Consider the following 13,146-nt stretch of genomic DNA (forward strand, 5'->3'; position numbering starts at 1 on the left):
TTGTCAGTGTTCAACTTTTAGGACTTCTCGTGTTGCCATAAATGTTGAGCATGGCAGCTCATTGTTGGGCTTGGAAACAGCTGAGTTAGTTAGGGTTTGAAATTGACATTAATTGCTGTAATCATATACTAATATAAATAGAATCTATAACATATGATTTTAGTGACGTCGACACACTACAATAGTTAAAATTTTTTAAACTGTAGTACAAAATGGTGTTCAACTTAATTAGACTGACTGTTATAGTTACAAAGTCCTTAACAGACAATATAAAGAACCCTGTTAAAAAAAACATATGCCTACAGTGCAATTAACATTTATAAAAAGGAAATCTTTTAATAAAATTAATAAATTCCTCCTCTGGTAGCTTGTTGGGCTTTAATTAGACCCAGCCAGCTGAGAGGAAATTGAGGTCACACACACAATCCTACAAGCATTTGAATTTTTTCTGTAAATGCGCATGTGTTTATACAACATACAGAATCCGATGAGCAGGTTGTGTGTTGTTGCGAGATTGCAGCCGCGCGCCTCGACACTGATTGATGAAGTGATTCTCGCCACGCAGTGTCGTGAATGACAAATTGCTGAAGGGGAGTGTGTGTGTGTGTGTGTGTGTGTGTGTGTGTGCTCAGACAGGCAGATGGTGTCTCATGAGTATGAGGGGAGCTAACGACCTTGAGAGAGACCGAAAGAGAGAAAAAGAGTGATGGCGGTGGCAGGGGTCAGTTCGTTTTGCGCCGAGGGTCGGGCGGGATGGGCGGGGCATTTCTGCTGCTTCCTCCTTTCTGCTGCTTCCTCGCTGCATTTCCTCCACTCACCCAGTGTGCCCATTCCACTCACACTCACACTCACACACACACAAACACACACACACACACACAGGGGAGTTAACACAGGAACACAATGAGCAGAGACTGGCTTGAGGCAGATTGAGCAAGGTGTTTCCTGTGACCTGGGCAACTGCTACGTCAACACAAACACACTCGCATGTTTTTGCAGATGTGTTTGTATGTGTGTGTGCTAACTGCTTCGACTCTCTCCTCCTTCAGTTAGACTTCATTGATTTCTCCCTGTGTGCATGTGTGTGTGTAAGTGGAAACAGCTGTATTCAAGTCTGTGATATTCATCCTTTATTCATGCTTTGTCCATGCTTTATTCATGTGCTATTCAAGCATTTGCAGAGCGAATGAATATTGGATTAAAAGCAGCTTTATGTTATTCATGAGCTGAGATATTTTGGATTGTACGGAGGCTTTTGGAATCCCCAACGCTGTGCACACACGCGCACGCGCGCGCGCACACACACACACACACACACACGCGCGCGCACAAACCACAACAACAACAACAAAACAGTCCTCTAAATGTTTTGAGACATTTGTCTACTTGTGTATCAGTCCGTTACTGCTGAATGAATGTTGACAGGGTGTTTCTGTGTGTCCTGCAGGCTGTGCACTGCCCTGCTATGGAGAAGATGAAGAGGATTAAGAAGCGCCTGTCGTTAACACTCCGCCCCAGTCAGACCATCGACGAGTCTCTGTCTGAACTGGCTGAGCAGATGACCATCGAGGACGGCGGCACCAAGGACAATGGTACAGCTTCAACAGATTCAGTTTTTATTTTTCTGAACAAATCTGTAAATGTATGGTGGGATTAATAACACGTTACTAACACATTAATGCTGGTGGATATTTTCAAAAAGAACTTTAAAAATAAACTTTTTACAAAGCTATTCTGGTGTATTAACAGCAGCTCATTTGCATTTTTAGTTTTCATTTTGTGTAACTCAAAGACTTCCTTAACTGTGTTTGTAGCAAGAGGACCTCACTTACTGTTAACTAGTACTGCTGCAACAGAGTACTTTCTTGCAACAGAAAATGCAGCATTTTGTGAGTTCCATAGTCCAACCAGGGAAGGAAATTCCACTGGTCTGATTTTCACTATATCTTCCTGTCCATCAGCAGGCATCTAAAAACCGCACACGCACACGCACACGCACACGCACACGCACACGCACACACACAGAGCTTTCAGCATGTTGGTGGCTCTCAGGGGTATTTAAATTATGAAGCACTGAGATTGATGGGGAAAGAGAGTACAGTGTGTGTCAGTAACAGCTGTAACAGACTTCCATTGAGATGCTCTCTATCAAGTTATGTAACAGGACTAAGAGTAAGGGAGCTGCTTGAGCACACCACATACACACACACACACTCTTTTGCTTGATTGCAACTTAGCAAGTGAGAAGGTAGAACTGTATATAGAGAACAAGCATTCACACACTTTCCTTGACATCTTTGTTAGATAACATTCACCACAGTACAGTTTGTCTCCCATACAATGATGAAGTATAGACAAGGGAAATTGTAATATATCAATCAAACCACCAGGTCAGCTGATTCCCCCTGCTTGTAGTCTTTGTGCTAAGCTAAGGTAATCACCTGCAGGCTGTAGCTTCATATTTAGCATATAGACATGGGAGTGGTATTGATTTCCTCATCTAACTTTTGGCAAGAAAGCAAATCATTTGCCATTATATCAAGCTATTTCTTAAAATGCTTTATTTTTGAAGCCTTTCCTGACGGAAAAGGTGTCTACATGTTTAACTCTGGAGACAGTTGTACCGCCAGCCTTGTTTGATAGGAATTGTATAAATAAAGTATAGGTTCTCCATATGATAAACCAGTAATTTCAGTTGCTGAAAAGGTTTCCATGCTCTGCTCATAAAAGCCTTGAAAAACCCAACTAGCCATGAAATTTTCGAGTCCTTGTTAAAATCAGTTAGGCATGATGCCCAACATGCAATTCTGATATGTCTGACAAGCACCTGAGGGCAGCATTATGTTAATTTTGGCAGTTGACGTGTAAGGTCGGATGAGCTCAAGAAAGTTGGCAGGGGCAGAAAGATAAAGTCACAGGATGCTGTTGTCAAGCAGTGGTGTTAAATTCTAATTATCCTGATTATGATTTTGGGCAGTATGAATTGCTTGAACAATAGGGTTCTCCTTAAAGAAATATTTGGACATGTGGGGGGGAACATCGGGACCTTGACTTAAATGTCAAATAAAGTTCTGTTTGTTTAAACACAACTTGGTCACAGCGTGCATTTCAAACAAAGGACACACTGAAGGGGTTGACGAAGACAGAAGCTGATATTTTGTTTCCTCATTTGATGCACCTACTGAGCCAGAAAATCTGAAATTCTGACAGTTTTTGTTTTGTTGCATTTCAGAGCCTTTCATGAGGAACGGCCGCCCCCCCACCTCGCACAGCATGCACTCCTTCCTGCACCAGTACACCGGCTCCTTCAAGAAGCCCCCCCTCCGGCGGCCACACAGCGTCATTGGTGGCACCCTGGGGTCCTTCATGGCAATGCCACGCAACGGCAGTCGCCTGGGTGAGACACACACACACACACACACACACACACACACACACACACACACACACACACACACACACACACACACACACACACACACACACACACACGGAAGGAAGGAAGGAAGGAAGGAAGTAACTAACTAGCGGGAGAGCAGATGGCATCCAGGAACAAACAGGAAATGTATCACGTTCCTGATATTTCCATCCTGCTTCTTATATTCATACACACACACACACACACACACACACACACACACACACACACACACACACACACACACACACACTCTTGGCCGGGTCGGAAGGGAAGACGATGTTGGGATGATTCATGCAGCAGCAGATTTCAAGCTGAGGGGCAGCCAAGAGGGCGATGAGATGATTCAGGGCTAGGCAGCAATAATCTGTGCAAACAGTCTGTTTGACTCAACGTTAAAATTTTTAGCATTTAGATTTTCTGTTAGCAATGATATGATCATTATTTCAGTAAAAAATGTGGACCCTGGCTGGTGCTTCTCAAAGCAAATTTTTGTAAAGGCTTATACACCAAAGGACTTACTAAGCCTCGCACTGGACCCTGGCCTAGATAGAGAGACTTGGATCTAAAAACAGGACAGTTAAGTAGGACATTGATGTACCACATATTGCTACTGAACGCTGTGTGCTTATTAGCAAAGCTGCTAAAGACCGCGGCAAGAAGGATAAGTAGGGGGAGAGAGAAAGATCATAAAGTCTCAAGAAGTACAAAAATCTCTCAAGAAAAGCAGGGAAGTAACAGAAGGATGTGTGGAGATCAGATATCAGGAAAGAAAGATGACAAATAGATGGAGAATGAAATCCTTCCAAGAGAAGATGGGGGACATGTAAAAGCAAAAAAAAAATTTTTAAGAGATGGAATCAGGTTTGTCTGTTGGGAGGTGAAGGAATGATGGGAGAAAGTGAAAATATTTTTGTGCAAGAAAAACCTTTGGGAGTTTTTGGAGAGGATAAGGGAAGATATATAATAGCAGGAGATAATAGAGAAGTATGTGGAAGTGAAAGGAGGTTGAAAGGAAAAGAAAGTAGGACAGATGAGATCATTTGAAGGCTTTGGAGAAGAGACACGCAAGTTAGAAAAGCACAGGTAGCGAAGGAATGTGTTGAAGCAATAGAGAGAGTCAGATTGCCCGCTGCCTATGAAAACCTTGCAAAAGATGGAACAAACAGGAACAAAGAAGAAACATGTAGAGTGAAAGGGAAAGTAAGGCAGGCATGGGGAAGTGATTGAAAATGGTGAGGTTTTTAAAGTAGCAAGAAACATGTAAAAGAGATATAGAGAAATGACAGGAAAAGGGAAGAGAGATCATTTGGAAGTGTTCAAAGAGGCGACAAGTTGAAGAAGTAAAGTGGGGCGAGAATGAGTTGTTTGCAAGGTGCTTTATAGAGAAAGAGTAACTAGGTTAGGAGGAGGAAAGTGTGGGAGTTACAGGGGAGAAAACGGGGGAAATGGAAAGAGGAAAACTTTCTAAAGGATGCCATAGTAAGGCTTTAATCTCAGCCACACACGCTCACACCTTTACGCAATGAATAATGATAAATCTCACCCTTTCTACATCCACCTGCTTGTACAAGTAGAGGCTTGTTTACATACAGAAACACCCCCACAATGCCATGAACGGTCAACCACATCACTCTGGGAGTGAAGCTTTAATGTGGAGTTACTTGTTGTGGACAAAAGTAGCAACCAAGAAAGACAAACCTTGCTGAGGGTTTGGAGATTTTGCTGTCTGTCGCCTCCAGCTCTTCATCAGACAGCAGACAGCTCACTGTGGCTGCTCCTGACTGATCCATCACTCCCTGTGGAGGAAAAATGCCCAAAACGACAGCTGTCTTGTTTTTTAGACGCAGTTTTGATGAACGATCGCAGTTATGATCTCTGTGAGACAAACATTGTGTTTCCTGTGATCGGTTCACAGTAAAAGCCCCCCACCCACCCCAGTTGGATGTCAGTTGGATGTCAGTTGGATGTCAGTTGGATGTCAGTTGGATGTCAGTTGGATGTCAGTTGGATGCTTTTAATGTGAAGCAGTAGTAGGAAATGTTGGGTACATTATACAGCTCTTATACAGCAATAGGAGAGTTAACAGTGAGACTGCCATCAATTAAATAAAATTAAGAACAGCCATGCTGGATTACATACATGCATCATTTCCTGTAAATCTCTTGTGTAGGAAGGCAATTTGAACCCTGTGTGGGAATGGCTGACTCCGCCACTAACAATGAAAACTACTTTATAGAGAGGTAATAACAAAATCTGAATATAATGAATGGCTATTGAAAAATAATGGTGATAATAAATTAAATAGTATCAAAACCAGGGTTTGATTTCATGAAAATCTTAATGATTATAACCAGGGTCTGTAATTAGTGCCCGCCACCCGACAAATGCGGGTAAATTTGTTGGCAGTGGTGGGTACAATCGTCAGGGCATCTGGACAGGGACAACACACAACAGAAAGATGCATGTAAGGTTAGCGTACTGTGGCAATCGGTGACAGCTGGTTAGCTTGCCAGCAGCGCACTGGCTGGACCACAGGAGGCCAATTTTCCTAGCATAGTGAAGGCGTGACCTGCCCTGCTCTACCTCTGATTGGCTAGTACTTGTCGCCTTTGTTGGTTGGATTGGTTAGGTTTAGGCAAGAGGAGTGAGATTGGTTAGGGTTAGGAGTAAGAATATCAGGGTAGGCCAATCAAATACCTCCTATGGGACTCCAGTATTGTCGGAGAATGTTATTCTTTCATTTAGCGCATACGTTTCAATAATGACAGATAAAATTGGCAAACCAGTGAAAAAAAGTCAATTTCAGACCTTAAATATAACATTAATGGTGTAATTTCAATCTGAAAGAAGTGATTTTCTTGTTTTCTAAATAAAAACAAAAAAGCTCTTCGTTGTTACTTCAGTGTACTTCCCTCTCCTTCTCCTGTTTCCTGTCTGCTCTTTGTTGAATCTGCCTTGTTGCCTTCTCTGTTCTGGTGAATTCCCGTGAAATACTGAAGTGTCATATTTTCTTTCCCACTTGTGGAAAAACAGAATGACATGCTGAGTAGATTAGAACAGGACAGCCCCAAAGGAAAATCCCCAAAACATTTTCATTTCTAGAGTTGATCAGCCTTGCCTTTAATCTGAGGAGACTTTGGTTTCTAACGAGAAGACCACAGACAGGTCCACATTCTGGGACAAAGTGTTCCTTTGGTTTTTGGCTGCACCGCAGAGTAATAGATAGGACTATATGAAGTGAAGTTTGTCGATAAGGTGCATAAATAGAATAAGGGAGCTTTGTTAGGTTGTAAAACTGCCGTAATTATTTCCTTAAATCTAGACTACCAATTGTCACTAACCATCTTTAGTGTAGGCTAATATTTAGTAAAATAATGAGGATTATCATGTTTGAAATAATTGCAGTTCATCTCCATAAACAGAAACTTTATAGAGGTTTTTTTTTATTTCTTTGCTCTGTGCTTTCACATTTGATGATAGACTGCATGGTCTGAGGCGCTGCACACTGATGATAGAGAACTGCTCACCCATGGCTACTCATTAAGAGTGTGTGTGTGTGTGTGTGTGTGTGTGTGTGTGTGTGTGTGTGTGTGTTTGCTCCTGCTGTGCTATGGTAGTTTTATTGCCCTGGTGGAAGTGGTGCAGTGTTTAATATTTTGGCCTCGGGGGGCGCAGATTGAAGTATAATTCAATCATTTAAAAATGTCACATGTGGGTGTGCAGTTTGTGGGCCAGAAGAGCTTTTCTATTCAGTCTTACATTTTGATGAAGTATTACATTTAAAATACAACTACTACTAGTACTGCAAATACATATGTGCTACTCTCACCGCCACGACAACTTCTACCAATACTTAAACCAATGGTTCCCAAACTAATTTTTATCCCCATTGGAAATATTTCTCAAGTTGACTTTTATTGAATTAATGTTATTATTAAGACATTCTTTCACTCATGTTTCCCATTTCTGTTGTGTGAATGCAAAATGCATGTTAACCTTTGTCAAAAGACACACAGCTCACCTGCTACAGTACATTGATGGTGAACCTGAAAGCAAAATAGACTCCTTATTTGCATTTGACTGACGTGTTTGCCCAGTGAGGATCACTGATCAGAAGTCTTGTACTTGGCTTTTTTTTTTTTTATTGCTCTGAATAAATCTTGCTCACCCGAAGCTTGCTAGCCTTGCAACAGTAGGCACTCTTAATTCTTTATCAATCCCAAATGAATCAACAGCAGACATTTTGACTTGTCAAAGCAGGTGGGACTAATTACATTAAGGAGGCTCTGCTCAAGCAAGTAATAATGGTGTGACATATGTTTTTCAAGTCAGAATGTCTGCTGTTAAAACGGTTTATTCAACTTTCCTTTTTTCCCTGGTCATTTATTATGCTTATAAATGGTAAATGGGGGACTTCCAGTGTGTTACAGTAATATCAATCAAAGTGCTATCATATCACACAGACTGGACCAGGTCTGATTGAGAGTAAAGGGACAACTTTAATCTGATTTGTTTTATTCTCATCCTGTACATATTTATTGTTCTCATGTCTTTCACATATTCCAGTGTTGTTAGCGTATCTGTTCTGCCTATGTGTGTTATGAGAACGTAAAACTGGACCCCAAAGCAAGACTGAGGCAGGTACCGTCCACAGTTCAAAAAGTGAGGTTTATTACAGATCTCACTGACAATATTTAAAGGGGCAATGTGGGCCAGGGAAGTGAATCCAATCCAGACGGAGGTAAAGCCACACACGGGTTAGAGAAAAAATCACAACTAGGATCTGGCAAATTGAAGCATGCAGGACCAGGGTTGATATACTGCAGACAGGTGATTGTGACAAGCTGCAGGTGTGTGGATATCGTGAGCGCGGGAGCCAGGGAGGAGAACCACGCCCAGCTGAAACCAAGCACACACACACACAGGGGAAACAGACAGACAGGACTAGCAGCATGTGGGCGGGGGAAACAACAGAGAACATGAGGAAAACAGGGGGAAGTACTGCTGAATATGACAATGTGCTGGCTCTTTTGTTTGCACTTTGCCTGTTTTTATTGATTCCCTTCTTTACTTCATTGTAAAGCATTTTGAGCTGCACAAGCTGGATGAAAGTTGCTATATAAATAAAGCTGTATTATTATTATTATTATCCAACGCCACTTTTTATCCTGTAGAAAAATACTCACTAACATGTATCTCTGTATCTTTTTGTGTCTTTTAATGTATTTACTTATTTTCATTTTTTCTTAGATATTGTACATGAAAACCTGAAGATGGGCTCAGATGGGGAGAGCGACCAGGCATCGGGAACGTCTTCAGACGAGGTGCAATCTCCAACCGGCGTCTGTCTGAGGAGCCGCATCCACCGGCGGATCTCCATGGAGGTGAGACACACACACTATTCAATAATTGCAGAAACGGCTCACACAGCGAGCCTGCATTCCACCCATCACCCCTCTCCTTCTGCTCTGCTCTTCACCCACTCCTCTCCCCCCCTCAGCCTCATGGGAGGTCTAATTCGGGAGGGGGTTTGGGGATGGGTTGTTTTTTTCCTAATGGGCTCTCAGTTTCTGGACGTCATGATACTGATAGCGGCCCTGCTCCCTGAGGGCCACAGCAGCAGCCGGTAAAGTGACGCTGTGTGATAATCTGTGCTGTAAGCACGAGGATTTTCTACATGTCAGACGTCCGGGCGAGACTCGAGAGCATAGGAGTCTCCTTTGTTCCTCTTGCAAGGATGTATAATGAATTCATGCCAGTCAAAATCACCTATTCAACATAAGAACACCATTCCTACTTTGATTAAGTTTTAAACTAAACTAGAAACTATCTCCTATTTAGGGCTGGGTGATATGGCCAAAAGTGTTATCACAATAAGTCATCAAGTTTAAAGGTTTGCTCCTGAGTGAGAAATCAGAAAGTTAAATGAAGTTTTAAACTTTTCTTTATGGTCAGAACATGATAAACACCTGCCAAACAGTAGATCATCACTCAATTATGAGGCAGAATATTTTAAAACAATTAGAATGATCAAATTTTTTCTCAACAAATATGCATGAGTAAAATTAAGTAACATCTTTTTTCAGTCCTTCTACAAAATAAATATCCTAATAGAAAAATGTAATGCTGATTAGTCTGTGATTCAAATGAATTAAATTTAACATTTATTGAATATTTGTTATATTTCCATCGAGGAAAATTATATCCCGATAACTATTCTTATTGTTTTATCGCCTGGCCCTACTAATATTTCCCAGTGCCTTTTCTGCCCTCTTGAAATATGTAATAAAGGATTCTGAAAAAGATTATTGTTGCAGCCTGGAGGCCTCCTGCCCCCTGCTGGCAGAGGAGCGTATGTAACCAAATCCACCTTGACAACATCCTTGATGTTTCCTCTCTCTCGCTCTCTCTCGCTCTCTCTCTCTCTCTCACCCACACCCACACAGTGACCTATTTTCTGCTCATTTTGAGTGTTTATCTTATTTGTAGGTGCTCGAAACAAAAGGAGCGCAAGGATGTGGTGATCATAGACACATCCTTGTGAGATAATGACCTGACAGACACACACACACACACACACGTAAGCTCTGTTACATGAGCTACCATGCGCTGATCCACTTGTGGTTCTTTTGATACTACTGGAGGTTTTAATGAAGCTGTAGTTTGTCGGTAAGGAGGTCAAGTGCAGAGTGAACGCTTGGTTACTGACTCTTACCTGACAGTAAGTTATTTTCAGTTGTGTGGTGACTCTACACTCCCAAATCTGTCACCTCAAAAACATCAAATCTCATACTTAAAGAAGACACTTTTACACTTACTCAAACATAATATCATATAGCACTACAATCGTACAGTACAACATTGATATACAGTATAATACCAAAGAAAGGGTGAAGGGGTGACAGCAGAATATTATATGGAAAATTTATCAAATTAACAAAACAATCCATTTGAAATATATTATTACAAATGTACAGGGACCAATATAGTGTTTATGGTTTCTAAGTAGGACCTTATGAAGTCCTAAGTTCCATCACATCAATTATCATAGTCTTGGAGGCCTGATACAACCCTTTCCATTGCCCGTCAAGCACTTCTCAATGTTTAAAATGTTTCCAGTTTATTAATATTATCCGCTTGACTGGCAATGTGATAGTCCGTTGTGCAATATTAGGAATGGACAGTGTCCATTTTTTTCAACAAAGTAAACAAGTGGACATACCCCGATAGATAGTAGGCATAGATTTTCAGATACATCTCTCTACCAGCTAAGGCTGGACGATATGGCCAAAATTTTTATCATGTTAAAAGTTTTCATATCTTTTGATATCGATAATTATTATGGTAAGTATCAAATCGTTATTTCTTTCTATATTAAAGGCTGACTTTTGCTCCTGAGTGAAAGTTGTAGAAACCTGATCGTTATTTGTGGTTTAAACTCTTTTGTGTTTATCGTCAACACTTGAGGCCAAACAGTGGATCACTTAGAAAATCTGAGGTAGAACATTCAAAACAATTAGCTTTTTTCAGTGTGTTGTTATTTGCAAAACATAATATCTTAATCTCAACAATTTGTTAAAAATTACACCCAAGTTAGCGCTTAATATCAAACCTCAGTACTTTTTTGGCACCAGACAAAAATGTGTACAAAGCGTAAATTGTATCAAAATTTGTAAAGTACTAGTCTAGTTTGCTTATTCTGTGGTTAGCTAGCTCCTGATATATTAAATATTATTTTTGACGGCTGTTGACTGTTAGTTAGTTCTTGTGTGGGTGTTTGACTTTGGACAACATTTACAGAAAAAAGGAGGTTTTGTTGAAAAATATGAAAAAAGCTCTATTTTGGTATTGTTATTGGCAATAGTAAAGGAAATGTTAAAATGATACCAAGCCCTATCCCTTAATACCTCAAAAAATTAGATCAGTATGTAATTCAAGACATTAACCAAACTCAGTGATGTATTTTTGTTACTTTCACTTACTTTTTGTTTACTTACTTGAGTTGATGTATTCATATTTGTGGTATATTGTGTGTTGGAGCCATTCTGTGTATTGGGATGGGGTGTCGCTTTGTTCTGCCACAAGTCTACTTAAGACAGGGGTTAATTAGTTTAGGTGTGGCACATAGTGAGGTGCATGCATTTTGCATTTTTGACTGTGAGGCACGGCGTGTAATTATGGAGACTGACTTGAGTTAAGTTTATTGTTGAAGAAATATTAAATTTTTTGTTATGTTAATAAATGGATTGGCATATCCGACTATAAGTTCAAACTTTTGAACGTTTATTATTTTACCTTATTTTATTATTTTAAGTGATAAGGAAATGGCACGCCTGCAACAGACGTGCAAAATGTGCACCAACATTGTGTTTACTATATTATTAGTGATAGTTATTTTTAGGTAATGTAAATAAATGCAGATTTGCTTTTATTTACATATAAAATCAACAAAAGCTTTGGAATGACCCAGCACTGATCGCATGTATATAAAGCCACGTTCACACTGCAAACCTTAATCGGTCCCTCCAGGATTTCACAAGCCTTTTTAGTCATTGTTGCAGCATAAAATGCCTGATTTTGCGGCAGCTTTCCAAAAACAAATTGAGATGAAAGTTGCGATGTTTTGGGCCTTTTTTTTGCAGGAATCTAACCTAATCATGTATATTTAAACCATCTTACCTTGATTCTTTTGGCTCTTGAAAATTGACTGGGAAGAAACAGCCTGTGTCACAGGGATTGGTCTCGTCTGACGTCCTCCACGCGTTTCTGCCATTCTCCGTATGTTTGGCGTTGGTAAAGCGACCACATACTGTGTCTTTTGCAAAACAGTTTACCCCTGCTTTGGTAAAGAAGATCAGTATACTATTTTTCATGGTCCTTTGCTGTTATTTTTGTAGGCAAATGTGAGACATTGGTATCACACATGTCTGCTGTGTCCTGTAAACAAGGAAGTGAGTTTGCTGACTTATGACGATGTTTTGCGGAAAACGGCGATGATGGGTCAAAATTGCAAGTCTTGCTGAATCCACACAGATGTGTTGAATTTATGTTTATAGTTGCGATCGTGTCTTCCCGAAACCCTGGAAGGACTGATTAATGCTCAATTCCGATTTATTGCCCAGATCAGATTGTTTAAATTTTTTTAATGTGGCCCATATCAGACTCCAGTGTGAACTGGCCACGGCCTGAAAGTGACCCGCATTCTCCAAAGAATAATGCATCACACACAGCATGATGTCGCATGAGGAGGCCACAGGAGTTAACACCTACAGTTTTATTTATAAGTTAATTTCAGGTGGAAGAAATGGAATTAGGTGAGGAAAGGTTAACAAGGACGAGGAGAAAGAGAACCACATTGTTACTTATGATTGTTTATGGAGATTTTTCGTTCACTGCGGCTAGCGCAGAATTCAGTCGACCGTCGCTCTACAGTGATGTCAGAGTCGTATGAATTCCAATCTGACTGTCCAGACTGAGGAATTTAAAAAATCCGACCTGTGTATGATTTGGGCCATATATGACGGTGGCCCAGATCTGAACTGGAAAAGACCAGATTCCATGTGACTTGGGCTGTCCACACTGTTGAGAGAAAAAAAATCAGATTTGGTCACTTTGGCCTGCAGTCTGAACTCAAGCCTAACAGATTAAGTATGCAAATATGGCTGCAACTAACAAATATGTTTGATAAATCTGTGCATTAATTTTGATTAATTGATTAGTATTCA

General features: G+C 40.6%; 1 protein-coding gene and 1 long non-coding RNA gene across 7 annotated transcripts in view; one reads left to right on the forward strand and one right to left on the reverse strand.

The window, feature by feature from the left end:
- Window positions 1-13,146, forward strand: part of cdk17 (cyclin-dependent kinase 17) — a 50,863-nt gene that overhangs the window by 26,395 nt on the left and 11,322 nt on the right. For 3 of the 6 annotated variants that reach the window (XR_006828523.1, XM_046071894.1, XM_046071893.1), the window contains exons 2-4: window positions 1,448-1,592; window positions 3,233-3,397; window positions 8,672-8,805. Coding sequence is in view for 5 of the 6 variants with exons in the window: in XM_046071894.1 (XP_045927850.1) it covers window positions 1,466-1,592; window positions 3,233-3,397; window positions 8,672-8,805 (426 nt within the window). In the remaining variant the exon portion in view is untranslated. The other 3 variants (XM_046071895.1, XM_046071896.1, XM_046071897.1) reach the window with 3 other exon arrangements.
- LOC123984778 lies at window positions 1,116-2,001 on the reverse strand. The gene is made up of 2 exons (XR_006828526.1): window positions 1,833-2,001; window positions 1,116-1,634 (listed from the first exon to the last, which is right to left on the reverse strand). It is a non-coding gene; the product is annotated as an uncharacterized LOC123984778 (long non-coding RNA).

The sequence above is a fragment of the Micropterus dolomieu genome, linkage group LG16 (genome assembly GCF_021292245.1).
Source record: "Micropterus dolomieu isolate WLL.071019.BEF.003 ecotype Adirondacks linkage group LG16, ASM2129224v1, whole genome shotgun sequence".
Taxonomy (NCBI): Eukaryota; Metazoa; Chordata; class Actinopteri; order Centrarchiformes; family Centrarchidae; genus Micropterus; species Micropterus dolomieu.